Here is a 27233-nt window from a genome sequence, read left to right as displayed (position 1 = left end):
TAATCAATACAAATCAAACAAAATGAAAATAGTCAAATATGAGCTAATTACTAATGACTATGATTACCTTAGAGCTAAATATTTTTAATTTCAAGCGACCTAAAGTGGGTTAACATGTAAATCACAGTTAACAGTTAGCATTGCTCATCTCCAATGCCAAAGCAGCAACAACAACACTTATAACTTACATCAAAACAAACTGTCAACCTTTTTACCTTCCTTCCTCCCTACCAATTCTTCAATCTAGCATTTGAAGCTAACCTAACAATCAACAGCTGACTACTCTACGTCTACTCACAGTACACTCTCTCTCTACATTGTCTCTTTTTCTTGTTGTTCTTTCGTAATCAGTCTTTTCGTAACCAGGCATACTTTCTGTAAACAACTGAACATAGCTTTAATTTAAAAATAACTACCTTAAGACTTCCTTTTTTTTGTTTTTTTTATTTTTCTTTTTCTTCTTCTCTCTTTCTTTTTTTTTTTTATCTCTGTCTCCAATGCTTTTTAAATTCGTATCACTCAACGACTCAGAACCTGCTCTTGCGCAAACGCAAAGCACGCGACACAAACCAAACAGCAAAATATCCGCAGAAGAAGCAGAAGACGACGCTTTTATTTTTTTTTTTATAATCCAATTGCCTAGAGTCTAAACTAGAGCTCTCGTCTAAATATCTAGTCGTATGCAGTTAATTTAATTTTTATCACTAGTGCGTGTGCCGGCTTCGAATAAATCAATTATAATTTGTTTATTATAATTACAAATTTTTTTCGTCTCGCAAAGTGCAATAAATTTGATTTTTTGTTTTGTGTACAAACAGGTAAATTTTTTTTAATAATTATTAAAGTGTGCGCCAAAGTGAAAATCATAAAATATAAAGTGCTAAATTTGAATTTCCTTTCACTCAAAATGTTTTTATTTGAAATATGCATATCAAATGATATTTTGCTTTTCCCAAGTCGTTGCAATTTGGATTCTCTCTCTCCAGCACCTGAGCAGCATTTTAAAATATATTTTATTATTTATTTTTACTCAAGTGCTACACGTGCAACATGTAGAAGCTGCTACTCCAAAAAAAATTTCACACCGCCTTGATTTTACGAGCGGCACTGAAAGAAATAAAAGAGTTAAAAGTGCTGGACGGCGGAGAGGGGCTGCGGGGTTGGGGAATTTTATATGCATACACTTCAAGTCAATTTGTGCATTTCAATGAGCGTTTAATTTGTTTATAAACAACAACAAACTGTTGGCGCTGACTCAAAAGTGTTTTAGCCCGAATCCAAGCTGACAATAAGTTAATCACATGGCCTAAACAAATCAATTGTTTGCCTGTCACGTTGCTCACCATAAAATCAATTTTGGTGCGTACATTTTTGTAAAGAAAGCAAAAGTCAATTGCAATTGCGCAAGAAAAATTATTAATAAAAAAAAAGACACAATTTTACTTTCCAAAAAAAATGACAGTTGATTGAAAGAATAAAATTTTTACTCAATTTTCAAATAAAGTCCTCTAAAAGGAATTTCAGCTTCTCTTTGTTTTAAGCATTTTGTTTTTAATTTAAATATTAATACCATAATAATGCCCTCAAATTATTTTTTTTTTTTTTGTTCAAAATTACACATTTGAATTTAAAATATGTATTTTAATTTGAAAACTAAATTTAACCTCTTTTCATTCATTCATTCATTAGTATTTTTGTTATGAACATTTATTAGCATCACTTAGAAATGTTTTTCATAAAGCTCTCTAATTTTTCTTGTCATTAATTTATAGTTTAGAACTTATAATTTATGTTTAGAACTTTTTCAGTTTAGCTCAGAAGTTTAGCTGGTTTTTATCTATGAACTATATTAGTTATTTAACTAATTGTAAATAGCTCATGGTTAAATTTCTAAGTTTATCAGTCAAGAGCGAGTCATTCAAAATAAATTGTATTACTTTGAAGACTAAGCAGCTGAAAATAAAAATACAAAGAACTAAATAAACTGATTAAGAAATCAACGATTCACTAAAAAAAAAAACTAAATTTAACTACTGACTTAAATTATTCATTTGAAAAACTAATTTTAGAATGGCGTGCAATCTTATTTTGTGACTGCTAGTCTTTGCATTTAAATTAGTTTTTGTTGTTCGAATTAGATTTCATAGCATTGCACCCCCAAAGTTTATGCAAAACTCAAGTGAACTGATGTAATGTTTTAAATGAATTCATCTCAGGTGTGTGCGCTAGTACTAAAAGTTAAGCAGCTGATGATGATGATGATGATGATCATCAGCTGTTTGGTAAGCCAAGTTGGACTGGTTGGTTTAACTGTTATGCGATATATATAATCTTTTGGCTGATCTTTTCACACAGCTGACAGCTGAGCTTGGGATTCGGATTCGGATTGGGATTGTGTGACCTTCAGTGCTGTACTTAATCAGAGCATTGCAATCTTCCCATCCCTCTCGCCCCCTCTCTCTCTCTCTCTCTCTTTTGAAACAAAATGTATTAAAAGTCGCCAAGCAACGCGACTTTAAATACCCATAAGGATGCGCCAAGTTCGAGCTTTTAACTGCACATTAATTGTGGTCAACAGCAACTTGTTTGCGTGTGTGTGTGTGTATGTGTGTGTGTGAGGTTTTTTAACAAAAACTTTTGGCACGCTTGTTCTCACGCCTGTCACAGCAGCAAGCTGATTGCTATTAATTTTTATCAGAAACAACAAAACGTTAACTAAGCGCTGAAACGGAAATATTTGTATTATATATATGCCAGCACATTAATTTTATATAAAAATAATCAAATGTGTTGTGGTCGTTGGTCTAAGCTTCTTTCTAAGTGAATTAATTGGCGACAATTGTTTTGTAGCTTGCATTGAATTTATTTTTGCGGTTTGATGGTTTTTTGGCAAACAAGAAAATCCAATTGACACATTGACACATTTTTACCTTGAAATGTATTAAAAGCGAATAGTCAAAGCATTTGTGATCAATCGATCGATCCATGCCCCATTATCGATCGACAGGCAAAGTCAGTGGCCTGGCCCGTTCGATTTCATTATAAAATTTACGCATGCTCGATGGGATGACTATGCCCATGTACCCTCAACTCAAATTACGTGATCGGCATAAATACAAAATTCAGAGTATTCAACTCAAATGCTCAAACCTTAAAGCCTCAAACTCGAGTCGGCAACAGTTTTTCCATTTGAGCTCAGCTCGTAAATTCTAATAGAGCTATTGTTAATTGAGGCTTTTCTATATAAAAGCTGCAATAAATTAATAAATTAGCATATGCCTATAGTAAAATATTAAATTAAGTACAGCTGTAGTCACGATTTTTACCAAAAACTCGAGCCTAACAAGCCAAAGAGCCACTCTTGCTAATGTTATACATTTATTTATATAAAATATATAATAATAGTGCTACGCATAATTAGCAATTTGCACAAGTCACGACTTTTTTTTTTCTCCCTGACAAATTAGTTCCAACTGAAATAGTTATAGTGTCAACTGATTTGGCAAAAAATTTCAACTCTTCAGCTTCAGCTTCAGCTTCGGATTTCATTTGGCACAAGCGCATTAATTACTCGCCTCACTAATTGGGATTTGGGGATTGGTTTATTAACGAGCCAACAGAGCAAAGAGCTAAGAATAGCTGCCAAGAGTAAAAGACGCCCGCGCTTAACGCTCGAAATTGGCACAGAATAAAATAAGTAAAAAAAAAACAAAAAAAAAACAATATGTAAACATTGTTGAAAGCAAAACAAAACTTTTCTTTTGTATGCCGCATAGATTTGCATCGATAATCGTATTGGAATGTTGATCTAAACTCTATTAAGCGACTAATGGACTGGATGAACCCAGAAATAAATTAACTATAAATTAGCTCTTGAAATGTAAATGTCTATCAAAATAGACAGCTCGGCTCGGCCGAATTCGAATTCATAGTTTAAGCTATTGTTTGTAAAAAAAAAAAAAAAAAATTAACGATGGAGATAGGTGGGAGATTGTATGTGTGATTAAGTGTCTCTTATGGCTCCTTAAAATGTATTTAGAGCCAAAATGTTATAGTATATGCACATACTGTTATATACAGTGGCAGCCAAACGTATAACTACCTCAATTCAATTGACAAATTGGCGCAAGCCACGCCCACAGTAAGCCCCCAGACCAAGACATGCGTATATTGCCAACACGCAAGTCCACCTTGATATTTTTTCTTCTTCTGTTTTTTGCGCTTTGTCCATTGCGCAAGCTATCAAAATAAATATATTTGGGGCCCCAACATGTAAATCGGGACCTGTAAATTACACAACGCAGCGCAAGACACCAAAAAAAAAAACAAAAACAAAAACAACATAAATGGCGCTTCTTTGGGCAATTCACTTAATTTACAACTTAATTTCGGCAATGCAAAAGTCAAGTAAAAAAAACTCAACAGCAGGCGAAAAAATTTCGTGCATCTTAATTTGACAGACAATTATGATAAACGTTGGTGGTTTCGTTTTTTGGAGCATGCAAGGATGTTAATTGCTTTGCACTTAAAGTCCGAGCATATTAGTTTGTATATGAAGTAGAGAAAAAAAAAAGTAAGAAATACTTTCAAAAGTGTAAATAGTTTTGAGTCACTAGTAGCTGCAAAAGACAAACAATCGATACTATCGATTACGCAATTAAGGTTTCGACTTGTAGAAAATATGTGCTTACTAATTTAAATACATTACTTTTGTAAATAGTTTTAATGGAATAAAAAAATAACAAGACTGACAATACCAATGCTGGTAGCCCCAAATAGAAACAATCAATACTATCGAGCTAAAAATATATACAAAACAAAAATTAAAGTGTTTGTAAGTCGTTACGCTTCGTTTTAACTTTAAGTTTCATTTTTGTAATTGAAAATTAATTGCAGCTAGCTGCACTTTAAAATCTGCTATCTACACAACAATTTACCAACTGTGCAATATATAAATCTTAAATAATTATATTTTTATAAAACAAAAGCTATGCACGCGTGTATATGTAATTAAACTTTATGCCTTGCAAGGCATCCAGCTCTTTTGTTTAGCGCTTAGAGCAAATGAAGCTGAAATTTGTAGTGGATGCCTAGTCGAAAGTCTTTGGGATTAATTTGCCATTGAACACAAGTAAGACGAATGTAGTCGGTGGCTTTTCATTAGCGGCAGAGGTGAATAATCTTGAGTTAAGGATCTAAGCAAGTGTAGTAAGGCAGTTTCAATGGCCATGTCCTCGCTCTGGGTTGACTGCTGCCGCCACTTGAGTAAGCAGCTTATTGATTTTGATTTTGGCAAAACCAATTAATATCTCGATTACAGCAATTTATGCCTAATTACATGCCCAGGCGTTTAGGAAAGCGCAAAATGGGGCGTGGCAAGGCTTCGATTGTGTGCGTGCCACTTGAGTCTGTCCTTACAATTTGCCCCCGGACTGTGTTGACAGCATTTAGTCGAAAATTCTGCGCTGTGTGTATTTATGCAAATTGTATGCAAGAAATTGAAATGTAATGTTCTCTTTTTTATTTTGTTTTGGTTATAAATTTTTTATTTATTTTTAAGCTCATTAAAAAAACAGTTTAGAATGCGTTTATGTGTTTTTTTTTTTTTTACTGTTTGTTTTTGCTTTGTTTTTGTTGCTTCCGCTGTAGAGTCAATGGCCAAAAAAAAAAAAAAGATTTAATTAATATGCAATGAACTTTTGTGTGCAGCAGCTGAATTGCTAAATTGACTAAACCACTTATTAAACAATTCACTAAATCCATAACACTTTAAGCGTCGTATATAGCGAATATATTTTTAGCCTCTCTGCTTGCTGTTACGCCCCAAACAATTTGCTAAAGGGGCCGGACCCACAAGTCGACACATCAAGTGTTGCTGCCCTGCCCTTTCAAGAACTTGAATCCCATGCCCAATCCCAAGCACTAAACTTGTTTTCGAATTTGTGTATAAAACTAGCTGATGCCATCTCAGGAAAATATACACACACTATGTATACATATGTATATGTTTGTGTATTGCCTGCAAAGAAGAACAAAAACTTAAATTAAAAATTGAAATAAAATTATACACTTACACTTATGCAGGCAGTTGACAGTTTGTTGTGCCTTGAACAAGCGCAAAAACAACTGAAAATAATATTCAGAAAAATCAACTGAACTGAAAACAGCAAATATAAATAAAAATATATATGTATACATACAAGGGCTGTCTGCACTAGTCGTAAAATCAAAAGACAGGTCAGGTGGACGTCCTTGCAGTATGACAACGCTTAGGCAAACCGCACAGTGCTTCCAATTGATTTGATCTGTAATAAATAAATAATAAAGCATAAGTTGTAATTGCGCCGTTTGCTTAAAACGTTGGGGAATTAAACTTATTTCAACACTTTTTAATTTGTAGCTTATTTAATTATGATAATTAAGTACCACTGTTCGTTCCACTGTGGCTAAATTGAAACTCGTTTTATAGTAAGAAATGCATGCAAAATTATATTCTGATGCCATTTCTCTACCTCCCTCATCCTCTCTCTCTCGCCAGGGCTATTCTCAGCGAGCTGCCGGAGCGATCTCTGAACCAACATGTACAGGATTCTTGTTACACTGGTGAGTAAACCCATTTACATAGCTGGCGCAACTGTGTGGGAAGCCTTGTAAACTTTGTTGACAGGCAACGCTGCTGCCTGCGGTGCTGGGCCATGGCCGTTTGATGGATCCGCCGGCGCGGAATGCCATGTGGCGCTTTGGCTATCCCAATCCGGTTAACTACAACGACAACGAGCTCTTTTGCGGCGGCTATGCGGTGCAGTGGGAGCAGAATAGCGGACGCTGCGGCGTCTGCGGTGATGCGTATCATGTGAAATCACCGCGTCCCCATGAGGCGGGCGGTGAGTATGCCAAGGGCATTATATCGCGCTATTATACTGCTGGCCAGGAGATTGACGTGGAGGTGGAGCTGACAGCCAATCATTATGGCCGCTTCGAAATGTACTTGTGCCCCAACAACAATCCGCGCCAGGAGGCCACCCAGGAGTGCTTCGATCGCTATCCACTGTTCATCTCTGGCAGTCGCGAGCATCGCTTCCTCATACCGCGCGAGGCCAAGAAGAAGGACATCTTTCGGTATCGCGTACGCCTGCCGGCCTATGTAACCTGCACCCAGTGCGTGCTCCAATGGACCTACTACACCGCCAACATGTGGGGCACCTGCTCCAATGGCACCGAAGCCGTCGGTTGCGGCAAGGCGGGTAAGTCGTCGGACAATGCGCAACCTCAATCTATTCCATTACACACATATGCACGCGTTTTCCAGAGACTTTCCGCAACTGTGCTGACATTGCCATTATATCCAATACGGGTGGAGGTGTGCCGCCCATATTTGTCAATAATAAATCACCGTATTTGCTTTATTATCGCGACTACCGCGCACCTGAAGACAACAACGTATTCCCATTGATCGTGCGGTGAGTTTTGTTTACCTATCGAGCTATCGATGGCAGCTTCGAGTTATCGAGAATTCATAGATTGTATATTATGATTTTTAACCACAGTGCTGTACAAATCTGCTACTTGCCTTATGTACTTTACTTTTAATTGAACTATTTATTTCATCTTTATGTCTATTAGCTGCGCTCCACCTTTCTCGCTATTCCATGCTGTTACTCTCTTCTTCATTTCCTCTCAGTTCTCAGCTCAGCAGCTCTTTGTTTCAACGTTTGTTTTTAATATTTTGCTTTGCTTTCTAATTTAGCAATGTGACGCGCGAAGCGCGCAAACGTAAACGACCAACTGCTTAAACCGCTTACCCGCTAAAAACAAAACAAAAACAAATTACCGCTTACCCGCTAAAATCCGCTTAACCGCTACACACAATTTATCTAGCAGGCCAAAGTTGGATTAAGACAAACGCCAAACTATTTTAAAAATGCTTTCTATGATTAAAAGGTAAAATGGCTAAGACACATACAAACAAACATATGGTTCTGGTTATACACACACACACACACACAAAATAGATAAGTTATGTATATATAATTAGCGTATAAGAAAGTGCTTGAATAAAACAAACAAACTTGACATAAATCGAGCAATACTATATACATAACCATCTATGTATGTATATTTTTCAATGGAGCTTTAAACGCTACTTGGGGGCTTGAGAGCGGTGCTGGTGCGTTTTAAACATTAAGTTATAGTTATACATGAAATTTGATTAACATACGATACTCGATCTCATACACAGACATACGATAATATAACAATTTAACTGAACAGTTTGCAATTTAAATTTGGTGCTTAGCAGCGTATATCTGGATAGGTGAAGGCCATAATGAGCACCAAAAAGACAGCCACTTGTACTATGCCCACGAGAACGGTCTTCAGGAGCTGCGCTTGAACGCGCGGATCGAGCTCGTGCGCTTGCGGCTTAAGTGGCGCCACCTGGCGTACTTTTGAGCGCACTTCAGTTAGTGTAGACTTTTTGGGTTTAGCTGGAGCTGGAGCTGGAGACTGAGGTGCTGCTATTTCTCCTATTGCTTCCGGCTTGGAGACTTGCAGCTGCTCATCGGGCGGTGGTTGCTGCTTCAGCGAAATGTTGCTGGCTATAGCGGGCAGCAATAGCTCTTGATAGTTGCAGCGCACAGAGAGGCGCGTATAGGGCGTGGCAACGCTGGCGCTGCCGCCAGCAGCACGGGGCAAGAGTTGATCATTGTTGCTGGCGTACAGGTGCTGCTGCTGCTGCTGCTGTTGCAACATGCTATTGAAGAACATGGCATCCTGTTCAAGCAGATTGAACGGCTGAGCGTGCTTAAGTGGGCGCAGTTGTTGGAGCAGCACATTGGGATTCTCGCGCAGCTTGCGGAATGTGGTGCGCTGCAGTCCCTTGCCCTCGGGCAGCGGCAGATAGAAGTATTGCGACTCATCCGCCGTCTTTAGCTCGTTCAGTGTGCGCGTCTCAATGCGATACTCACTGATGTAGCCAAAGCAGCGCACGCAGCCCACAATGCGTCCACGTTGCCATCGCTGCGACAGCTGCGCCACACGCCTGAATCCCATGCGCACCACAGGCAGCTGCTCCGGGGCAAAAAGCGTTAGATTCGAGCGTGGCGTAAAATACAAGCGGCTCGACTGACGGCTTAGATTGCCCAGCTCCAGCTGCAGCTCATTGGCCAGCTGCTGCTCCGCCACTGTCGCCGTCGCCGTTGCGGTTTCCTGCGCTGTGCCCGCCGTATGGCGCATGCTGGCCTCCAGCTTCTCGCCCAACTGCTGCAGCAGCTCAATCTCCCGCTGCAGCGTGGGTATATTCTGAAACATGTAATCGTATTCCATCTCTGGCATCGGCGCTGTCTGCAGCGCTGTCTGATCCGAGCTGCCAACTGTAGTTGTGGTTGTTGTCGTCTGCACTTTGGCTGCCAGCTGCTGCAAATGTTCCTGACGCTGACGCACCACGTCCAGCTGCAAAGACAGCTCATGCAACTCCTCCTGATAGCCGCTTACCTGTTCACTGCTAATAGCCTGTCCCATGTCGGAGCTAAAGCAACAGCTAGAGGACTCACGTTCACGCTCCCGCTCCAGCTGCTCGTTGCTTTGACGCAAGGCGCGCGCCATCATCAGCTCCTTCACGTGCTTCACAGGCTTGCAGAGATAGACAAAGCTTTGGTTCTGCTGATCTGGCAAACGAAATGCTTTCGCCAGCTTAATTTTGCGCAGATCGCTGCTGCTGTTGCTCATCGAGCTGCTGCTGCTGATGCTTAGGCCATTGTTGTCGTTCCCATTGGTGTTGTTGGTGTGCTTGCTGTGATTGTGATTGCAGTTGTCGTTGCGTTGTGTTCTTGCTGGCGATGTGATTGCTCCAGCTGGGCGTGCTCTAACTGTGGACAGCGGTGTCAGATCCTTTTCCTGCACTGGCGCTGGCTTAAAAGTTTTTCGCGCTGGTGGCTTTTCAGGCTGCACATTTCTAGTGTTGTAGATATTGTTGTTGGTGTTGTTATTGTTGTTGCTTGCTAATCTGGCCACACGTGGCAAGAATGGCACTCGAGGCGATGTACGTTTCGGAGGTATTGCAGTAGCATCTGCTGGGATAGTCAAAGTGCCAGCTGCTGCGGCTCCTGTTGCTGCTGCTGCCGCAGCTGCTCCTCCCACACGTCTGTTGCGATTTTTAGCTGGCACTGTGGATGATAACAAAATATTATTTATTCGATTCAGCGTTATGTAGGGGAAAAACTTTGCATATAAAATTACGATGCATTCTCAAAGAGATTTCGATATACCTATGCGTATATTATTATATAAATGATTTATTAATATTTTATACAGAAGAGCTCTAGAGTCTAGACCTTATTTATTAGTATCGAATCTCGAGACCTAAGCCAAATAGCAATTTTAACAAAAAGTCGATCAATTGCTAAACATATAAGAATTAGCACCAAAAAGAAGGACAGGTTTAATAGTTAGAGGTTAGTTCTGATGGGAAAAAGACTATATTGATCTATTTACGTTAAGGAAGTAAATTCTTCTACTTCTAAACTTTGATTTTAATGTTGATCATGTGTATGTTGAACTCTTTTCGAAGAGATCCTGTTTCCCTTCTCTATCTCTATCTCTATCAAGAGGAATATGCCCAAAGTTCAGATGTTTGATTAGTACTCATGTCAACCACTCACCTGTTGTTGTGGTACGTTGCGTGCCATAGCTCACTTGACGTGCCGCACTCATGGGATTCAATGCATGAACCCGCACGGGGGAAGCTCCGGGCAGTTGTAGTAATTGATGCAGTTCCTCAGTTTCGCGATCTTGCCGCAGCTCATTGAAGCGTTGTCGATTCATCTTGCGCCGCTATGTGACATAGACGTCCAGTTGTCCAGATGTAAGGCTTAGGTTTGGCTTTCAATTTGTTTTTTTATTTGTTGTAGCGCCTGGAACGCTGTTGTGTATTTGAGCTTTGCTATAAAGCGAATTTTATGTTTCGTTATGTGTCGAATTGTATTGCTGTATAGTTAAAAATAAAAATATTATTTTTAACAAGCAGAACTTGGCTAGAGTCGCTTGTGTTAACAGTTGTAAAAAAACGCAAAGCCTACCTAGCTAAAATAATAAAATGGTAAAGATTACATTTTAGCTGCCAGCAACTTTAATAAGGAACTTAATGTCCAGGCACTTGGAATACTTGGAAATGTGAAATAAAATGTTCTTCACCGACTCCTCACACGTTTCTGGGCAGCGAGGCTTTCGGCATTCTCCATATGCGTTAACAGATTGCTATGTAAGCGATCCAACTTGGCCATGGCACGCTCCTTGCCAATCTTCTCCTCTGTTTCCGCCTGCCTAACACTGTTCATGAAATTACTGTAGAGTCGCGCATGCTTTTGCAGCTTCTCATAGCGTTTGGCTACAGAGTTAGCCGTCTCCGTCGGTCCTCCGTCCTGCAAGGCCGAGCATTGCGATGGAATTTCCACCAACGGTGGACGGCTTCTTCGTTTCACCGCCTTGGCTGCTGCAGCTGGGCGAGGTTTGCTGATGGTTTCGCTTTTACAGCGTCGTGGCTGCACCACTGCTCGTCTGACTGTCTGTCGCATGCGCCCGAGATTGCAGTCGGAGAGCGCATTGCCGTAGGAGATGCGCAGTTCGGCTAAATGACGTCGTTGATCCTCCTGTCGATGGAAAGCATCCACAGATTTCTTCAGAGGCATAACGCAAAACAATAATTTATTGCAAAAATCGAAAACAAAAAAAAATTAAATTTTAAAAGCCTAAAATATTGACAGTTCACGTCAATTGTTGATGAAATTATGTGAGAATGCAAAACGAATTATTCAGCATTGGATACAAACTCGAGGTTATGTTTAACTGGCTCTGAGCTTATGTCTGCTTTAACTGATTTTAACTATGATGCCTTAGCTTAAGTTAACTTACATATTTGCTTTGCTTTGAGGTTATGTCTGCTTAAACTGAGTTTCAATGCAACTCTACGGACCGTTTTGATATTTAATATGCGTAATTTACAGTGATCAAAAGTGTATTGGCGCACCTGCATTCCGTGCGCTGCCCGGCATCGATGGTTGGTGTGAAATCAACTGCCTACGCTATCCACCCAACTGTCCCGAAACTGCCTGTCACTGCCCGTAAGTATAATCAGAATATAATAAAGATATACTATATTTACATATTTCGCTTACAGTCAAGAGTGTGTGGCGATTGGTGAGCTGGAGGGACGCGAAGGTGCCGACACATACTGCATGGACCAATGCCTAAACTTCAAATCGGACTGTCCACGCGATAGATGCCGCTGCTACTAGGCGAAATACTAAAACCAAGCTGTGCTGCCCCATTGCCCGAAAGAAGAGATAGAGAGAGTTATACAGAGATAGAGACAGACAGAGAGCGAGAAAGAGAGAGAGAGCGAAAGAGAGAGAGAGAGAGAGAGAGAGAGCTGTAGCTGCATTTGAATTACGAATATGAATATGAGAATATATGAATAATATGTGAATGTGAATGAATTTGGAAAACAAGTTTATAGTTCAGAGCGGTAGGGTTTCCTTTTTGGTTACAGCACCATTGGATTGGCCATAGCTACAAGCGATTTTACTTCGGCTGAGCATTGCCCTCCTCATAGAGAAAGGGCCGTGTGAATGATTCGAGCAGATCGCGCTGTTCCCGCAATCGTCGCAGCTCAAATGATGGATGGGCCTCGGTACGCCGTACACGAAACAAAGCGGAGACTGTGGCGGCAATTTGATTCCAACGCTCGTTGGCACGCGTCTGTGTTGCCAGAAAGTGTTCACATGGCACTTCATCCTGTTGTCTAGCACCTGAGGTTGATGCACTCTCCGCAAGTGAAGCCACCGCCAGCTTAAAGGGCTGACTGCGTATCAGCACCTCGGCTCGCTCCTCACGCGCATCCTCCTCCGAATCCTCGTGTGGCAAAGCCGCAAAAGAACCATACCCCACATCGCTAACATGCGCAAAGCTTGAGGCAATGCGTCGCAAGGATGTCGTGGTTGCTCCAGCTATTGCGGCCACAGCTGTAGTTGCAACTGCTGCAGGTACAGCATCCGCTGCTGCTGCTGGCGGACGACTGCGCAGTCGCACTAAATTCATATTGGAGTACTTGTTGCCATAAGTAGTGCGCAGCTCAGCGCGTTGACGTCGCGACAGCTCTGCATCTGCGTTCACCTTCTTGCCCAGCGGCATTTTTCCAGATACCGTAACCAAAATATAGAAATTATAAATGCAAACTACAAATTTTGTTCAGTGTATACTATGTTGTTAGCCCAAACTAACTGGTTGGCTGGTCTGTTTGGCAGCAAACACATCGCCAGCCCCGTTTATATATGAAAACTTAAAACGCTGTTTGACCTACAATTGCAGACTCTGTACTATGGAATGGCCAGCATAATAAATTACAGTAGAAGTTCTTTCACCCAAATGCATATGAATTATTATAATTCAGACAAGTCGCGCACTCCTTGTTTACTCGCCAACACCCCATACCCAACTGACCAGCAAGCCGTCTCGCTTTTCTGTCTTATCTTTCAGCCTCCCACCACACATGTAAGCTAAGCCGCTCTTTGGGTCGTAGCTTAAGGAGAGCAGCGCTAATCGCGTCCTTCTTTCGTATGCGCTTCAGTCGAATAATGACTGAACGAGAGCGTCGATGCTTGGTTGAGTGGGTGGGTTTGGGTGGTAGGGCTTTGACTTCATCTAAAGGTTTGGCTAAACTAAAGCCACCTGGCTGCGTTCATGCCCTATCCTTAGTGTAAGTGTTGTTATTATTTTTTAAATGTTGAATTTGCATAAATTTTATAAATGTAAACAGTTTTATTTATTATCGATTTGCTTGAACTTAACAGAATCTGCCAGGCAGATATCCAACGACTCAACTCAACGACATACGCGAAGCTCTCCTATTAATCGTCCAACCATTTTGTATTATTAACATATAATGAAATTACAAACTACTTCATGCTTAGATAGATAGGTAGATAGTTGTTAGCTCAGAACAGCAGCTTTTTCTTTTGCGGCAACATATTTCCACGCACCGTTGTCTCCACCAGTTTACGCTTGAGACCAACTGGCTTATCGTCGGGATTTGCATTGGCTCCCTCTTTTGCCGCCAAAATGGCCGAGGGCATGGGCAGTTTGGGACCCACAGTCGGCGCCGGTTTATTGTGAAAATAAGGCATGCTTAAGGCCTCGCGGCAGGAGCAGCGCCTCAATGGGTTCATGGCAAATAGAGTACGCATAAGATGAATCATATCATTACCAGCAGCTGTAAAGATATTCTGCAATGGCGTGCCCACAAAGTGACGAAACTGTAGATAGTCATGCAGCCTGCTAATGTAGGGCCAATCCGCTTCGGTGGGTGTACCCAGCACACTGAAAATACGCGTTAGCTGATCGAGGTCCGAGTCGCCAGGCAGAAAGGGTACGCGCAACATAAGCTCAGCTATAATGCAGCCCACGGCCCACATGTCCACGCCTGTGCCATATTGACGTGCACCAAAGAGCAGCTCCGGCGAACGATACCAGCGTGTGACCACATGATGTGTATAAATACGATTTGGTGAGCCAAAGGTCTTTGCCAGACCAAAATCACCAATCTTAAGTAGCCCATCGCTGTTGACCAACAAGTTGTTGGGCTTTAAATCACGATGCAGTATCCAGTTGGCATGTAGGTACTCCAAGCCACGCAGCGTCATGATAGCATACGACTTTATGTTGGCCTGTGTTAGTATTATCTTCTGGTCCTTGATGATCACCTCCAAATCTGTATCCATAAAGTCAAATACCAGTGATACATTTGATAGTTGACCGAACACGTCGACTAAACCAATGATATTCTCATGTTGAAGCTCTTGCAGTATTTTAATTTCACGCAGAGCCGTGCGATTAATGCCATCGCGCGCCTCCTCGCGGCTGCCCTTTTTAATCTTCTTGACAGCCACTATTTGGCCGTTCACAATGTCGCGTGCCTTGTAGACAATGGCAAACTAAGCAAAAAAGCAATACAAATTATTTAATTTGACTATCAATGCAATATGGAGTGGCACTCACCTGACCCTCGCCAAGAAACGACAGCTTGGCATAGCGATCCTTTTTATTGTCACCGCGCGGAAACATTTCATTTACTTGCAATAAACTATTAACAAAATACAAATAAATGCAGGCCGGCAAACTAGATAGCGATAACCACTTGCTCGATACCGATAGTTCGCTAGTCGATTATTCGCTGTGCTCGTTACAGCTAGTCGTAGTATTTTAATGACTATCGCTTGCAACGCTGCATATCATCCCTAGTCGGCGAAAAAAAAATAAAAGCATTGCTTGTCATTTATTTCTAATCGTTTGATTTGTATTCAATAAAAACCGCAATAAAATGGATGTGCGCCCAAATCAAACAATATATATAAACAATCTTAATGAGAAAATCAAAAAGGAGGAGCTGAAGAAATCGCTCTATGCCATTTTCTCTCAGTTTGGTCAAATACTCGATATTGTGGCGCTGAAAACACTGAAAATGCGTGGACAGGCATTTGTTATTTTTAAGGAAATTGGCAGTGCTTCAAATGCGTTACGCACAATGCAAGGTTTTCCATTCTATGATAAGCCTATGCGCATTGCCTATTCCAAGTGCGATTCCGATATTGTGGCCAAACTGAAGGGAACATACAAGGAGCGGCCGAAGAAGGTGAAGCCGCCGAAGCCTGCACCGGGCACTGACGATAAAAAGTATATAACATATACAAATACGTTATTGTATTTAATAAATAATATTTGGTTCACTTTGTACTTACCACAGAGACAAAAAGAAAAAGCAGATCAGCGCAGAAAATTCAAATCCAAATACACAGACCGAGCAGCCGCCAAATCAAATTCTATTCCTTACCAATTTGCCAGAGGAGACTAACGAAATGATGCTGTCAATGCTGTTCAATCAGTTTCCCGGCTTCAAGGAAGTGCGATTGGTACCAAATCGTCACGATATCGCCTTTGTCGAGTTCACCACAGAGCTGCAGAGTAATGCAGCCAAGGAGGCTCTACAAGGATTCAAGATTACGCCCACGCATGCGATGAAAATTACATTCGCCAAAAAATAGATGAAAAAATAATGCAACTACTTTTTTTTATTAACCTTAATACAAAGCTATTTGTAATTGTGAGACCGAATGGCTTGCGTTGCATTTGTGAATGAAACGCAAGCCAATATTTTAAACGAAAGCCGATTTAAAGAATTGTAGAATATACTATATATACACATTAACGACGCCTAAGCAAATAGTTTTATAGTTGGCAACAAGTCAAGTTTAATGGTGATTTGTAATAAGTTTCATGTTTGATTAGTTATATAGTCTAGTTATCCAGCACACCTTTGTTTAAAGTGGCTGGCATGTCTTGAGAACTGGTCGCTGGTCCTGTAGCCTGCTCTGTGTCAGCGCCCTCCGATGCTGCATTAATCTCTGTGGCCGGCTGATCCGTTGACGCCTCTACATCGCCCACATATTTCTCCATAGATTTAACTAATTTGTCGGAATTGCCGCCCACAAAGACTTCGAGCACTTCGCCACTTTTAATGAAAACGAATGTGGGCATGCTGGTTATATTATACTCATTGGTGATCTCCTCATTCTCATCCACATTCACCTTGAGCACAACAGCACGGTCGGCATATTGTATGGCCAGTTCCTCTAGCTTAGGAGCAATTATTTTGCATGGACCGCACCAGTTGGCGCAAAAATCAATGACAATTAACTTGTCGCCGGCATTAGTCAGCTGCTCTTCAAAGTCCTCTTTACTCTGAACCATATGCACCATGGTTGCTGCTGATGTTCTGCGAAACTGCAACCAGTGGAAACTAAACAAGAGTTATATATTCGAATTTCGTTAAAGTGTACGTACTTTGTGTATTTATGCAAATTAAAGTTTATTCTAGTTGTGTTATGCACAGTAAACAGTTATATTGCTCGTCAGCGGAGTAATATTGAACAATAGAGCCAACTTAGCTTTAAATAAAAAATCATTTGACAATTTAAAAAAAATGAGTGTTGCCAAAGCCCGCACTTGTTATCGATAGATAAGACCCATGTGGCAGCTTTGTCACAATGGAAAAGCGCCGCTACTGTGCAGCTTTTTCAAACTGGTGTAAATGCATTTGTATGCGTTTATACTGATTCTGCCATTTTTGAACCTCGCCGTTAATTCCACAGTTATAATGCAACTAGTATAAATAGTCCAACTGCAGCATTCTCAGCTACATTATTGCGCAGTTTTTCGTGTTCGTCCAAAGTAAAATAAGTTTAAAAAAATCAAAGAAAAAATGTCGACTGTACGCAGCATGAATGACTTTCACAAACGCATGGAGGAGGCCGAAAATAAAATTGTCTTACTGGACTTTTATGCCACCTGGTGCGGACCGTGTGCTGATATGGATAAAACTGTTAAATCTTTGGCTCGCAAATACGCCGGCAAAGTAGTGGTACTCAAGATCAATGTGGACAAGTTCGAGGATCTCGTGGATAAGTACAAAGTACGCTGCATGCCGACATTTGTCTTTCTCAAGGGCAATCGGCGTATATCCTCCGTGACTGGTGCAGATGACGAAAAGTTGACACACATGATGGCCAAAGTTGTGAAATGATTACCCAACTAAGATTAATAACGCTGGCGTTAGTAAAAAAAAATTTTAAATCTAAAAATTGTCTAATTATGATTATTGTAATATGCCAGTCTAATTTTTATATCGACCATGTATCTGTCTTTAAACTATTTATTTATATTTTAATGTAATTTCAAAAGCAATAAACTGACTGTGTAAACCTAACCACACATTTTCGTTAACTTTATTTTAATCATAGCGGGCTTTCAAAAGTTGGGTTGGCTTATCAAGCCATAAAAAGCATTTTCGTCTCAGTCAACACATTCGAACAAACTAATTTTTCTCATTTTTAGGAAGCGTACAAAATTTTCAAGTGCAAACCAAAAGGCGAATCCAAAAAAAAACCACACACATAACCTCACTTAATGAAAAAAGCAGCCACGTAAAGAACGTTTGAGCCAACCGCAACAACAGACAACAGAATACTTGCATTAAGTTAAGCAAATTACGGACTTGCAATGTCATATCAAATCAAGCGTACGCCGTACTTTCGACGCCTGTTCAACAATAGCAGGCGCAACGGGCAGCTGCAGCGCCTGCGCGAGGAATATGAGCGCATCCAGGAGTTCAATGACCATACGATTGAGCTGAAGATGCGCCAGGTGCGGCTGAAGCGACTTTTTCGCGAAATCGAGGATATGAATGAGTCGCCCAGCACCTCGCAGGGTCCGCGGCATCTCATAGCGCCGCCACCGCCGCCATTGCCACCGACCATTGAGGCGCAACAACGACGTGAACGCTTGCTGGCGCTGGAGCGCGCCCGCGAACTGGGTCAGGAGATCTCGCGTCGCAATGCTGAAATGGCCGAACAAGGCGGTGGCTTCTATTTTCGCAACGAGCTGCGCATGACCGCCAAGATGCGCGCTGTCGACGAGGCACGCCGGGAGGCGCAGGATCGTCGCCAGCGTGCCGCTCGTCGCATCAGCTACGGCAATGCACAGTCGCGCTCCAACATTGAGCGCATACTGCAGCAACGATTGCGACGCGAGGCTGGCGCTTCACCATACGATTCGGTCTTCTACCCTTACACACAGTCCCATTCGCAGGCTGGTCAGCCGGAGCCGGAGCAATACAAGCGTACCATGTTGCAGCAGCGCCTTAGGTATGGCAACTCGCGCTCCACGAACAACATGGTGCGCAGCCAGATGATTGCTGCTAACCGTGCCATGCATGGCATTCCCAACACGGATGCCAATCGCCTGATTATCGAGGATGAGCAGCATGAGCTGCGACAGCAGCAGCAGCGCGCATGCGAGCGACAGCTTGGCGCGCCTCTGCAGCTGGCACGCTTCGCTGGCAGCTCGAGCAGCGATGACGGCATCGCCACGCCCGTCAATGAGACAATGCACCAGCCGCCGCAGCAGCAGCAGCAAATGCAGCTACAACAACAACAACAACATCATCATCAGCAGCAGCAAAACCAACCAATGCTGCCATCGGAGACGGATATGCAAACAGCAATGGCGCCGCCAACGGATCTCAATGAGCGCGAGGAGCTGCCCAGCACCAGTCAGAACGCGCTGCGCGCAGCTCTGGACATGAGTGTACCGGTAAGGGCTATGGAGCAGCTGCTCAATGCGAATAAAACGCATCTGGGCAATGAGCACTGGCAACAGTCAATTATGTCAGCGGCGCTGCCTTGGCAAAGCATCCTGCAGAGCCAACCCGTCCACAAGCTGCACAGCAGTCAGGAGGAACTGGAACAGACCATGGTGACCGCAACGGGGAATACAGCCACTTTGACGGATGCCACAAATACCATATCCGAGTCGACGTGTCAGGGCGTACATGCTGGCGCTTCGCTACTGCAGGAGGATCTCATGCAAATCATGCATCTGGACGATGGTGATCAGTGTCCCGCGATGTATCTAATGCGGCGCGCCTTTGAAAACTGATTGGATTGAACGCACCCGCAGTCCAGAAGTTTCACAAACAAAATACTTTATATACACATATATGGAAACACACGTCTAATATTGATCTACTAGTAATTACATACTCTGATATATGCATTGGATATATATAAGAATATTTAATAGCTCTACATGTGCACAGACTTTTTCGTTATACTATGTACTTCTTCTTTGCTTCTTAGCTTGTTCAGCCTTCTTAGCGCGCATTTGTCGCCGCCAAGACTGATTATTTTTTTTATATTTATCCAGCCAAGCGGTGAGTGCATTTTGAAGTTCATAAAGAAAAGGATTCGCTAGCTTAGGTGGCAGATAGTCATAGTAAAATCTAGACGAAAAAATTATCGCATCAAACTCCTTCTCAAAAGCTTCCGATGTGGGAGTGGGAAACAGCTGCGCTTCCAACATGTCAAAGCTGTATTAACCATATAACGAATTTAAATATACATACTATATGTGTACTATAAATATATAAACGCTACTTACGTCGGCAAAAGCTCGCGCAGGTATCGTACGCGTCGCCCATAATTTTTAACACGAACTTTAGGATCATAGTTGTAGCTGGGTCCCGCCATCCTATCATTGATAAGCAGCTTTGATATGTTGGGCTCCATCAGTTGGCTATTATACATCAGATTAAGAAACACTATGCGTTCTTGCTTATCTATTTCCCTTACTATCCCATGCATCTCACGTTGCAGCACCAAATCCTTAAATGCACGCGTTGCTTTTGCAGGCCAATGAAAGCCCAAAGGATAAACATCAGTGATCGTGCCACGCAAGGCTATTGGGCCAAGCACGGCATGACTTTTATCCAAGAAATACAAATCTTTAAGAGACAACTGCTCGCAACTGCCAAAGTCAACAAAATAAACTAGCGCCGCCGAGTGTCCATCGTCAACGAGCTCACGCAAAATGCGTGCACGACGCCAAGAGCTCTCATAGCTGGCTGCACAGATGTATCCGGGCTTAAGGAAAAACTTGGTCAATTGCCAACGGGTTTTTTTGATGCTATAGAAGAAGCTGTAAGTGTACAGATATTATTATTACGTTTAATTATTTTTTGTATTAAAACCAACTTCATCATATCATTTGTTAGGTTATTAAGCAAAGGCATTTCGTCTGCATCGTGAAACCAAAACTGAAACGGACTATAAACCTATATAAATAACCAAAAAATAACTATATTAATTTTATAACAATTATACAACTGATGACAAGAACCTTGACGATAAATAACTTGACGATCTTGTCTACTCCGCACGTTTCTGGAAGCTTCTTAATGGGAAATTCTGTGCCTAAAGGTACTGCATCCTTTGGCTTGTCAATCATAAAAACCATATCTGACTGTATAAAAAAAAAATTAATCAGAGATCACAATAAATTCACGTTTTTAATTTTTAATTACCAACGCATATTTTGGCACAGCAGCATTGCAATCTGAAACATTTAGAAAATCGTCTGTTAGACGTTCAATGCTCAGCTGCTGCTGCGGCTCATCGTTTGGCTCGTAATTTGGCGTTTCGACAAAGGGATTATGTTGCGTAGCTGAACCTTGATGAGGCTCCAAGTGCGCAGTTAAGTTCAGAACTTCGGGAGTCGATAGCCAAGCATCTACATGATTGTATTCCTTGTTCTTTATGGGCAGCATATCGTCGAAGCGCATGATCATATCTTGCAGCTCCGATGATATAGATATATTACTGCGGACACTTAATTTAGACATATATACAAAGTTTTCGAACAAAAGCACGCCCACTTAATTTTCTGCGAATGCAAAAATAACCGTAAGGTTCAAACATAATCAAATAGGCGACAGCTCTGCTTTTAATGGTGGTCGGCCGATAGTCGCGATTGGTGCTATCGTTAATAGTGTTGTCTATAAATACTATTTTGAGCTCCAGCTACACGCGGTGCTAAAAATCAACAAAAATATTTTAAAACATGGACAGCGAGGCGGATGATTACGAGCCCACCGATTCCGAGCAGGAATACGATGAAGAAGAGCGTGAGATCTTGCAGGACTTACGCAAGGAGCGCCAAAAGCGTGTTGACAAACATAAAAATCAAAAACAGGAGATTTTGGCATTCAGCGATAGCGAAGACGAGGATGATGAGCAGGAGGACGACGACGACGATGATGATGATGTGGGCAAGCTAATGCAGGACAGCGACATTGAAGGCGCCGAAGATGATGACCGCGATCTGCCCGACACCATGGACTGGGGAAGCAACAAGAGGTCGTACTACAATACAGATTTTGTGGACCCCGATTACAGTAGCTACAATGCGCAGGAAGAGGAGATGGCCAAAGCAGAAGAGGAGGAAGCCAAGAGAATACAGTTACGTCTAGCCAAGCAGCTAAACGAAGCTGACTTCCAGCTGGACGATATGGAGTTGCCCGCTGAAAAGCTGGAGCAGCAAAATGGAGCCAGCATAAGGGTGACCACAGATCTGACAGGTTTAACTAAACGTGAACGGTTACAGCTACTGCAGAAGGATTCTCCTGAGTTTATGGGACTCACAAAGGACTTTCAGCACCACCTTAACGAGGTGCAACAGCTGACAAATCCCGTGTTGGACTATGTACAAAATCACAATGTGCCCATGGTGCCGGCATTGCAGTTTGCCGAAGTCTATCAGAATGTGATGCTAACACACTGCTCCAATGTGGCCTTCTACCTGCTGTTAAAGGCACGACGCACCAGCGTCAAATTCCATCCAGTGATCAAGCGCTTGGTGCAATTAAAGAAGCTGTTCGATGAGCTGACGCCGCGTTATGAAAACTATATACGTCCGCAGCTGGAGGCACTATTGGAGCGCATACAAGATGGTGATACATTCACTGTGCTTGATGTGGCGCAGCGCAAGGCCAAGCTGAAAATACTCAACAAATACGATGAGAATGCAGGAAAAGAGCATGAGATGGGCAGTGATGACGACAGTGAGAACTCTGATGATGATGACGACAAGGAGGCGGCCGGCGAGCAATTAGATGAAGAAGATGAGGACGAGGAGGAGAACTCGCGTCGCGGCATTACCTACCAGATAGCTAAGAACAAGGGCCTAACGCCACATCGCAAGAAGGAACTGCGCAATCCGCGTGTTAAGCACCGCGGCAAATATCGCAAGGCGCTTATACGCCGGAAGGGCGCCGTGCGCAATGTCCGCACTGAAGGTAAACGTTACGGTGGCGAAGTATCGGGCATTAAGTCCACTGTCACCAAGAGCGTTAAATTTAAAACGTAATTTGTCCGCTATATATGCTATGTATATAATGTTTAATAAAAATCAATATCCTAATTGCAATTGCTGAAGTGTCGATTCGTAGAATTATAATTATGCGGTCCTTAAGGGGGCTTTGTCCGAGTGAGTTTGTGAATAAAATAGATCGTTTCTTTTTTTTTATTTTCACATCAATAAAAGTGTATATTTTCGAAAATTATGGGTTTATTAAGTAGACTTCAAGCTATTTCTTTTTTCACATTTGTGTTGACATCAAGTTATTTCTTTTTTTTTCTGTATGAAGTGTATTGTATTGAAATGTAATTTTTCGATAATTACGAATTATTTTGTGTTGACATCGAGTTTTTTCATTCTTTTATATGTTAAGTATACATTCACATTAGTTAAAATGTAACTTTTCGTTACTTACGAATTCTGTTCACATCAAGTTATTTCTTTCTCTTCTGTGTCAAATATATTTAGACATCTATTAAAATGTAATTTTTCGACAATTATGAATTATTTTGTGTTGACATCAAAGAATAAAATACTTTTATATGTTAAGTATACTTTTACATTAATTAAAATGTAACTTTTCGTTAATTACAAATTTCATTATGCTGACATCAAGTTATTTCTTTCTGTTCTGTGTTAAATATATTTAGATATCTATTGAATTTCAATATTTTAATAATTACGATTTTTTTGAGTGTTGACATATTTATTTCTTTTATATGTTAAGTTAAGTTTGACATGTATTGTGATGTATTTTTTTGATAATTATGATTTTGTTTTGTGTTCACATTAAGTTGTTTCTCTCTTTTTAATATTAATTATGCTTTGAATCTATTGAAATGTAAATTTTCGAAAATAACAAATTTTTGAGTGGACATTTCTTTTCTTTCTGTGTTGAAATGTAATTTTTTTTTATGATTCTGGATTTTTTTGAGTATACATCCAGTTATTTTTTTCTCTTATATACTAAGTACACACCTATGAAAATATAATTTTTTGAAAATTACGAATTCTTGTTTTTGAGTTGACACTAGTTGTCTTACAATATACATTTGTTTATCCATCGATACGACACTTGTGAAAGAGTTCTTTTACGTTAGCTAAAGAACTTAGTTAACAATTAAACATTTTACGAAAATCGTCATTTGACTTCTTAGGAGCACTAGCTTCTGCTTGGTTATCATCTACATCTATACTAACCGTATCAGTTTCAGCAGCAGTTGCTGAAGTTGCAGCAGCAGTTGCTGCAGCTGCTGAAGATGTACTAGCGCCTCCATTAGTAGGAGCAGCAGCACCGTCATCATACTTGGCATTGGCAGCCGCGCGGCGCAGCTGCGATGGTATCAAGGATGTTTGTATGCGACGCTTTTGTCCAAGCGGTAGAGCAGTTTTGCTTGAGTGTGCAATTGGCTCTTTTTTTTGGGGTCTTACTGGTGGATTTGAGATGGCCACCTGTATCTTCAGATCAGCTATAGATACGCCATTGCCCTCGCTGACAGCCTTATCGGCATGCTCAGGTAATTCATACTCTATGTAAGCAATGGCAGTTTTCTTATGCCTAAGTGAAAAGCATATAAATTAATACAAATTGTAATTAAGCAAATTATTAGCACTTACTGCTTGTTAATAAGACGCACATCCTTAATGGTGCCAAATTTGTCGAATACTTCTAACAGCTCATCCTTGGTGCAATTCTCGTGTAAGTTACAAATAAATATCTTATTTGGTTCCTTGCTTTCTGCAAACAAAAAATACAAGCGGTTGCAAATAATTATATTTATTGAACTTACTTGAATATTTTAGGAAAGCGTCTTTTGACTCGGTTTGCTGCTTTCCAGCAGGCTTCTCCTTCTTGGAGTTGTCTTTGGGGGGCTCACGAGCGCGTGCTGTAGCCAATGGATATGGTGTATCGCGGTGTGGCCTAGCACCTTGTGGCGAACGAGTCCGTGGGTCACGTTGCCTGAATGTAGGACGTTCACTATGACCACGATCCATGAATGACGAACGTTTTGCAGCGCAGCTTTGCTGGCAATGGGCAATGCTTTCATAGTCTCCATATGAGCGCTCAAAGCGACGATAAAAGGTCAATAGCAACTGCTGTTCGGTTGCTGCACTGAGAGCATCGCGTAAAATATTGCGTGTCCTCATACCGCCATTGAAATTTGTGTCCATTTGAGCGTAAGTCAGCCAAAGCTGTTGCTTGGAGGCAGCACCAGCATAGCCTGCAGCAGTTTATCAACAAATTGTTAATAATAATTAATTGAAGTGTACATTGTAGGACATACCGAGTATTTCATCCCAAAGTTTTTCGCCCATATTCACATCTTTCACTATGGAATATTCAACTTGTGCCCAGAGCTGCAAAATCTCAAAGTTCTTATCTGCTGCATCGCCATACGCATGTGATAGATAGTTCCACGCAGCACGAAAAGTATCGCGTATTGATTGGACCTTAATATTAATGAATTTAATAAGACATTAGCTAAATGTTTGGGGTACACTAGTAGTTACCTGTGCACTGTTCGTAAAGTCAGCATGGCGTACACGATAGGCTAGATAGTCTAGCTTTAACTCTGTTGATAAGTCCATAAAGCCAATAAGCCTGCGGAAATGACTATCAAGCTCAGCGTCAACCTTATCCAGCGGATATTTATTTTGCTCCATTATCGACAAATACTTGTGATTCAATTCGATAGAGACCTGTGCACGCAAACCACGTTTTATAATATCGATGGGCTTGTTCCTCAAATAACCCACGAACACTTTGTTACAAAGCTCTTCATCTTCGCGATCCGCTAGCGCCTGCATGTGCTTAATATAATTTAGCCAAAGTGAGTTCTTGGTAGCATACTTATGAAGCATCAGCTCAAAGAAATGCTTGGCCGCCACATAACGGGTGTGTTCTTCCAAATTCATTGAAAGTACTTTTTGAATAAAACGTTCCTGGTCCCAAGGGCTCTGCAGTTCATGTTTAATTAACTGTTCATTGAAATCCTCACGAAAAGCTTGAATAGACTCTAGCTCGGTCTGGGTGCAGTTCCAAGTGCAGCAGTAGATATTCATTAAATCCTCCATTGACTTTTTATCAGCCTGATTTAAGTGTAACAACTTAGAACGTAACTTGTTGACAAAATCATGGCGTGGCAAGCAATAATCTGCCAATACGTTGGCCCAATATGTTCGCTTCTCCATAATAGGGTGCTCTAATAGATACTGGATTATAAATTCAGCAAGGTCCTCATCTATTCCATGATAAAAATATAGAATAAGTAAATCTAACATTGAGTACACATATTATAAGATTTACCATAATAGCTGCTCAGTGCCTGCACGCATTTGGCTTCAAAGTTTTTGCCCTCCTCAGCTGTATGGCATAAAGTTTTGAGCATCTTTAGATATGGCAACCAAACCTTTGGTGGCACTGTGGCAAACTTCTCGTATGCTCGTACGGCCATCGTTACTTTATCAAACGAATTTAGCTCGCTATAAATTACACATTGTATTACTTATAATGTAAAACTGTTTAAAATCAATGAAAAAAAAAAAACACTTAGGCTGTACTTACAACGCAATTCGGCATAGATTTCCATAATCTTTGTATGTTTTTTTGTTAAGCCTTAGAATTCCTTCAAATTCTTGGACTAGCATTGGGTTTTCATCGTCATCATTATCATCATCATCGTCTTCGTCATCATCATCATCCTCCTCATCCTTATTTTCCTCCTCTTCATCATCCTCACTGCTGATGCTGTATGCACTCACTACGCTAGGCGAGCGCGACTCTTCCTTCTCAGATATATCACTAGTTTCCATCTCGACCCAGATATGGGTACGAGTCTTTTTTACAGGTGGTACAGGTGGCGAGTCTGATTCGCTCTCAGTGGGTGGTTCAGCAACCTTCCTTTTCACCCCACCTGTATCGGTATTATCCTTTTCTTTATTCACCACTACATTTATATCGCTTTCGCTATCAGAGGAGCTCGTGACAGACTTCAAAAATGGAAGAAAAATAAATTATAATTATAATAGTACACTATGCACTGTAACTTACCTCCATTTTAATTCACAGATTAAGCTTTTCACTACAAACTTGCGGTAAATAGAGTTGTCTTCAATTTAACAACAATATGCCAATTTGCAATACACAACCCACACACACTATTCTGACGATTTGGCTTTTTCCCCGTCAAATGTAGCCAATTGCGGGAAAAAATATTTTTTTCTTTTCAATTTTGTAAAATAAATTTTAAAAAACAAACAAGTATTGCTACAACGCAATTGGCAAAATATTATTTATTAAGAATTCAATCACAAGCAATTAACGTCCTACTTCGTTGGCCTTTCAAGTTAGTATGTATAATTTTCAAAATCAAAGGTTAGACAAGTGAGAGCGAGAGACAAATAACGCATCAACCACTAGCCAGATTTTCGTTCGG

General features: G+C 41.1%; 10 protein-coding genes across 12 annotated transcripts; 5 read left to right on the top strand and 5 right to left on the bottom strand.

The window, feature by feature from the left end:
• The first annotated feature begins 787 nt into the window (after positions 1–787).
• LOC108606939 lies at positions 788–12308 on the top strand. 2 transcript variants are annotated; one of them, XM_017997490.2, is made up of 6 exons: positions 788–818; positions 6539–6603; positions 6668–7244; positions 7310–7460; positions 12000–12116; positions 12173–12308. In XM_017997490.2, the coding sequence occupies exons 2-6, from the start codon at positions 6580–6582 to the stop codon at positions 12288–12290; spliced, it is 987 nt and encodes a 328-aa protein (XP_017852979.1). In that variant the 5' UTR covers positions 788–818; positions 6539–6579; the 3' UTR covers positions 12291–12308. The 2 variants fall into 2 exon arrangements, with proteins under 2 accessions (XP_017852979.1, XP_017852980.1); XM_017997491.1 differs by lacking the exons at positions 12000–12116; positions 12173–12308 and adding an exon at positions 7748–7989.
• LOC108606938 lies at positions 8080–10997 on the bottom strand. Its single transcript, XM_017997489.2, has 2 exons — positions 10659–10997; positions 8080–10163 (listed from the first exon to the last, which is right to left on the bottom strand). The coding sequence occupies exons 1-2, from the start codon at positions 10819–10821 to the stop codon at positions 8293–8295; spliced, it is 2034 nt and encodes a 677-aa protein (XP_017852978.1). The 5' UTR covers positions 10822–10997; the 3' UTR covers positions 8080–8292.
• A 122-nt stretch (positions 12309–12430) lies between the features above and the next one.
• On the bottom strand, positions 12431–13271 carry LOC108606940. Its single transcript, XM_017997492.2, has one exon. The coding sequence runs from the start codon at positions 13183–13185 to the stop codon at positions 12577–12579; it is 609 nt and encodes a 202-aa protein (XP_017852981.1). The 5' UTR covers positions 13186–13271; the 3' UTR covers positions 12431–12576.
• Positions 13272–13815: 544 nt separating this feature from the next.
• On the bottom strand, positions 13816–15175 carry LOC108605929 (cyclin-dependent kinase 7). The gene is made up of 2 exons (XM_017995749.1): positions 15049–15175; positions 13816–14984 (listed from the first exon to the last, which is right to left on the bottom strand). The coding sequence occupies exons 1-2, from the start codon at positions 15112–15114 to the stop codon at positions 13989–13991; spliced, it is 1062 nt and encodes a 353-aa protein (XP_017851238.1). The 5' UTR covers positions 15115–15175; the 3' UTR covers positions 13816–13988.
• A 132-nt stretch (positions 15176–15307) lies between these two features.
• On the top strand, positions 15308–16241 carry LOC108605680 (U1 small nuclear ribonucleoprotein A). Its single transcript, XM_017995471.2, has 2 exons — positions 15308–15723; positions 15794–16241. Exons 1-2 carry the CDS (start codon positions 15371–15373, stop codon positions 16089–16091), a joined length of 651 nt encoding a protein of 216 aa, XP_017850960.1. The 5' UTR covers positions 15308–15370; the 3' UTR covers positions 16092–16241.
• A 37-nt stretch (positions 16242–16278) lies between these two features.
• On the bottom strand, positions 16279–16988 carry LOC108605681 (thioredoxin-2). Of its 2 annotated transcripts, none has more exons than XM_017995472.1 (2): positions 16891–16988; positions 16279–16846 (listed from the first exon to the last, which is right to left on the bottom strand). In XM_017995472.1, the coding sequence occupies exon 2, from the start codon at positions 16804–16806 to the stop codon at positions 16345–16347; it is 462 nt and encodes a 153-aa protein (XP_017850961.1). In that variant the 5' UTR covers positions 16807–16846; positions 16891–16988; the 3' UTR covers positions 16279–16344. The 2 variants fall into 2 exon arrangements, with proteins under 2 accessions (XP_017850961.1, XP_017850962.1); XM_017995473.1 differs by having other exon boundaries at positions 16279–16830.
• A 134-nt stretch (positions 16989–17122) lies between these two features.
• On the top strand, positions 17123–17675 carry LOC108606139 (thioredoxin-1). Its single transcript, XM_017995993.2, has one exon. The coding sequence runs from the start codon at positions 17309–17311 to the stop codon at positions 17627–17629; it is 321 nt and encodes a 106-aa protein (XP_017851482.1). The 5' UTR covers positions 17123–17308; the 3' UTR covers positions 17630–17675.
• A 209-nt stretch (positions 17676–17884) lies between these two features.
• Positions 17885–19659, top strand: LOC108606793 (adenylate cyclase, terminal-differentiation specific). The gene has a single exon (XM_017997252.2). It carries the CDS (start codon positions 18106–18108, stop codon positions 19540–19542), a length of 1437 nt encoding a protein of 478 aa, XP_017852741.1. The 5' UTR covers positions 17885–18105; the 3' UTR covers positions 19543–19659.
• Positions 19660–19691: 32 nt separating this feature from the next.
• Positions 19692–27020, bottom strand: LOC108604964 (RNA-binding protein 4F). The gene is made up of 14 exons (XM_017994534.2): positions 26849–27020; positions 26363–26787; positions 26105–26280; positions 25309–26039; positions 25083–25248; positions 24588–25019; positions 24415–24535; positions 23931–24355; positions 22603–22729; positions 20966–21269; positions 20782–20904; positions 20637–20716; positions 20044–20580; positions 19692–19972 (listed from the first exon to the last, which is right to left on the bottom strand). The coding sequence occupies exons 1-14, from the start codon at positions 26852–26854 to the stop codon at positions 19717–19719; spliced, it is 3909 nt and encodes a 1302-aa protein (XP_017850023.1). The 5' UTR covers positions 26855–27020; the 3' UTR covers positions 19692–19716.
• Positions 21360–22874, top strand: LOC108606794 (something about silencing protein 10). The gene has a single exon (XM_017997253.2). The coding sequence runs from the start codon at positions 21502–21504 to the stop codon at positions 22804–22806; it is 1305 nt and encodes a 434-aa protein (XP_017852742.1). The 5' UTR covers positions 21360–21501; the 3' UTR covers positions 22807–22874.
• Positions 27021–27233: the final 213 nt, after the last annotated feature.

This window comes from Drosophila busckii, chromosome X (assembly GCF_011750605.1).
Source record: "Drosophila busckii strain San Diego stock center, stock number 13000-0081.31 chromosome X, ASM1175060v1, whole genome shotgun sequence".
Classification (NCBI taxonomy): Eukaryota; Metazoa; Arthropoda; class Insecta; order Diptera; family Drosophilidae; genus Drosophila; species Drosophila busckii.
The sequence above is the reverse complement of the archived record's forward strand: the minus strand, read 5'-3'. Positions and strand labels throughout refer to the sequence as shown.

Bases quoted from the DNA above. Each gene is read 5' to 3' on its own strand.
- LOC108606793 (XM_017997252.2), top strand. From the start codon at position 18,106: ATGTCATATCAAATCAAGCGTACGCCGTACTTTCGACGCCTGTTCAAC.
- LOC108606940 (XM_017997492.2), bottom strand. From the start codon at position 13,185: ATGCCGCTGGGCAAGAAGGTGAACGCAGATGCAGAGCTGTCGCGACGT.
- LOC108605929 (XM_017995749.1), bottom strand. From the start codon at position 15,114: ATGTTTCCGCGCGGTGACAATAAAAAGGATCGCTATGCCAAGCTGTCG. The intron at 14,985-15,048 runs GTGAGTGCCACT...TTTTTTGCTTAG, and splicing joins CGTTTCTTGGCGAGGGTCAG to TTTGCCATTGTCTACAAGGC.
- LOC108605681 (XM_017995472.1), bottom strand. From the start codon at position 16,806: ATGGTGCATATGGTTCAGAGTAAAGAGGACTTTGAAGAGCAGCTGACT.
- LOC108605680 (XM_017995471.2), top strand. From the start codon at position 15,371: ATGGATGTGCGCCCAAATCAAACAATATATATAAACAATCTTAATGAG. The intron at 15,724-15,793 runs GTATATAACATA...TACTTACCACAG, and splicing joins CCGGGCACTGACGATAAAAA to AGACAAAAAGAAAAAGCAGA.
- LOC108606938 (XM_017997489.2), bottom strand. From the start codon at position 10,821: ATGAATCGACAACGCTTCAATGAGCTGCGGCAAGATCGCGAAACTGAG. The intron at 10,164-10,658 runs GTGAGTGGTTGA...TATCATCCACAG, and splicing joins GCAACGTACCACAACAACAG to TGCCAGCTAAAAATCGCAAC.
- LOC108604964 (XM_017994534.2), bottom strand. The intron at 22,730-23,930 runs GTAAAATGTTTA...GTTTACCTTCAG, and splicing joins GAAGTCAAATGACGATTTTC to TGCGGACATTGCGCACGGCG. The intron at 20,581-20,636 runs GTTGGTTTTAAT...GTACACTTACAG, and splicing joins CTAACAAATGATATGATGAA to CTTCTTCTATAGCATCAAAA.
- LOC108606939 (XM_017997490.2), top strand. From the start codon at position 6,580: ATGTACAGGATTCTTGTTACACTG. The intron at 7,461-11,999 runs GTGAGTTTTGTT...CGTAATTTACAG, and splicing joins GTATTCCCATTGATCGTGCG to TGATCAAAAGTGTATTGGCG. The intron at 12,117-12,172 runs GTAAGTATAATC...TTTCGCTTACAG, and splicing joins GAAACTGCCTGTCACTGCCC to TCAAGAGTGTGTGGCGATTG.
- LOC108606139 (XM_017995993.2), top strand. From the start codon at position 17,309: ATGTCGACTGTACGCAGCATGAATGACTTTCACAAACGCATGGAGGAG.
- LOC108606794 (XM_017997253.2), top strand. From the start codon at position 21,502: ATGGACAGCGAGGCGGATGATTACGAGCCCACCGATTCCGAGCAGGAA.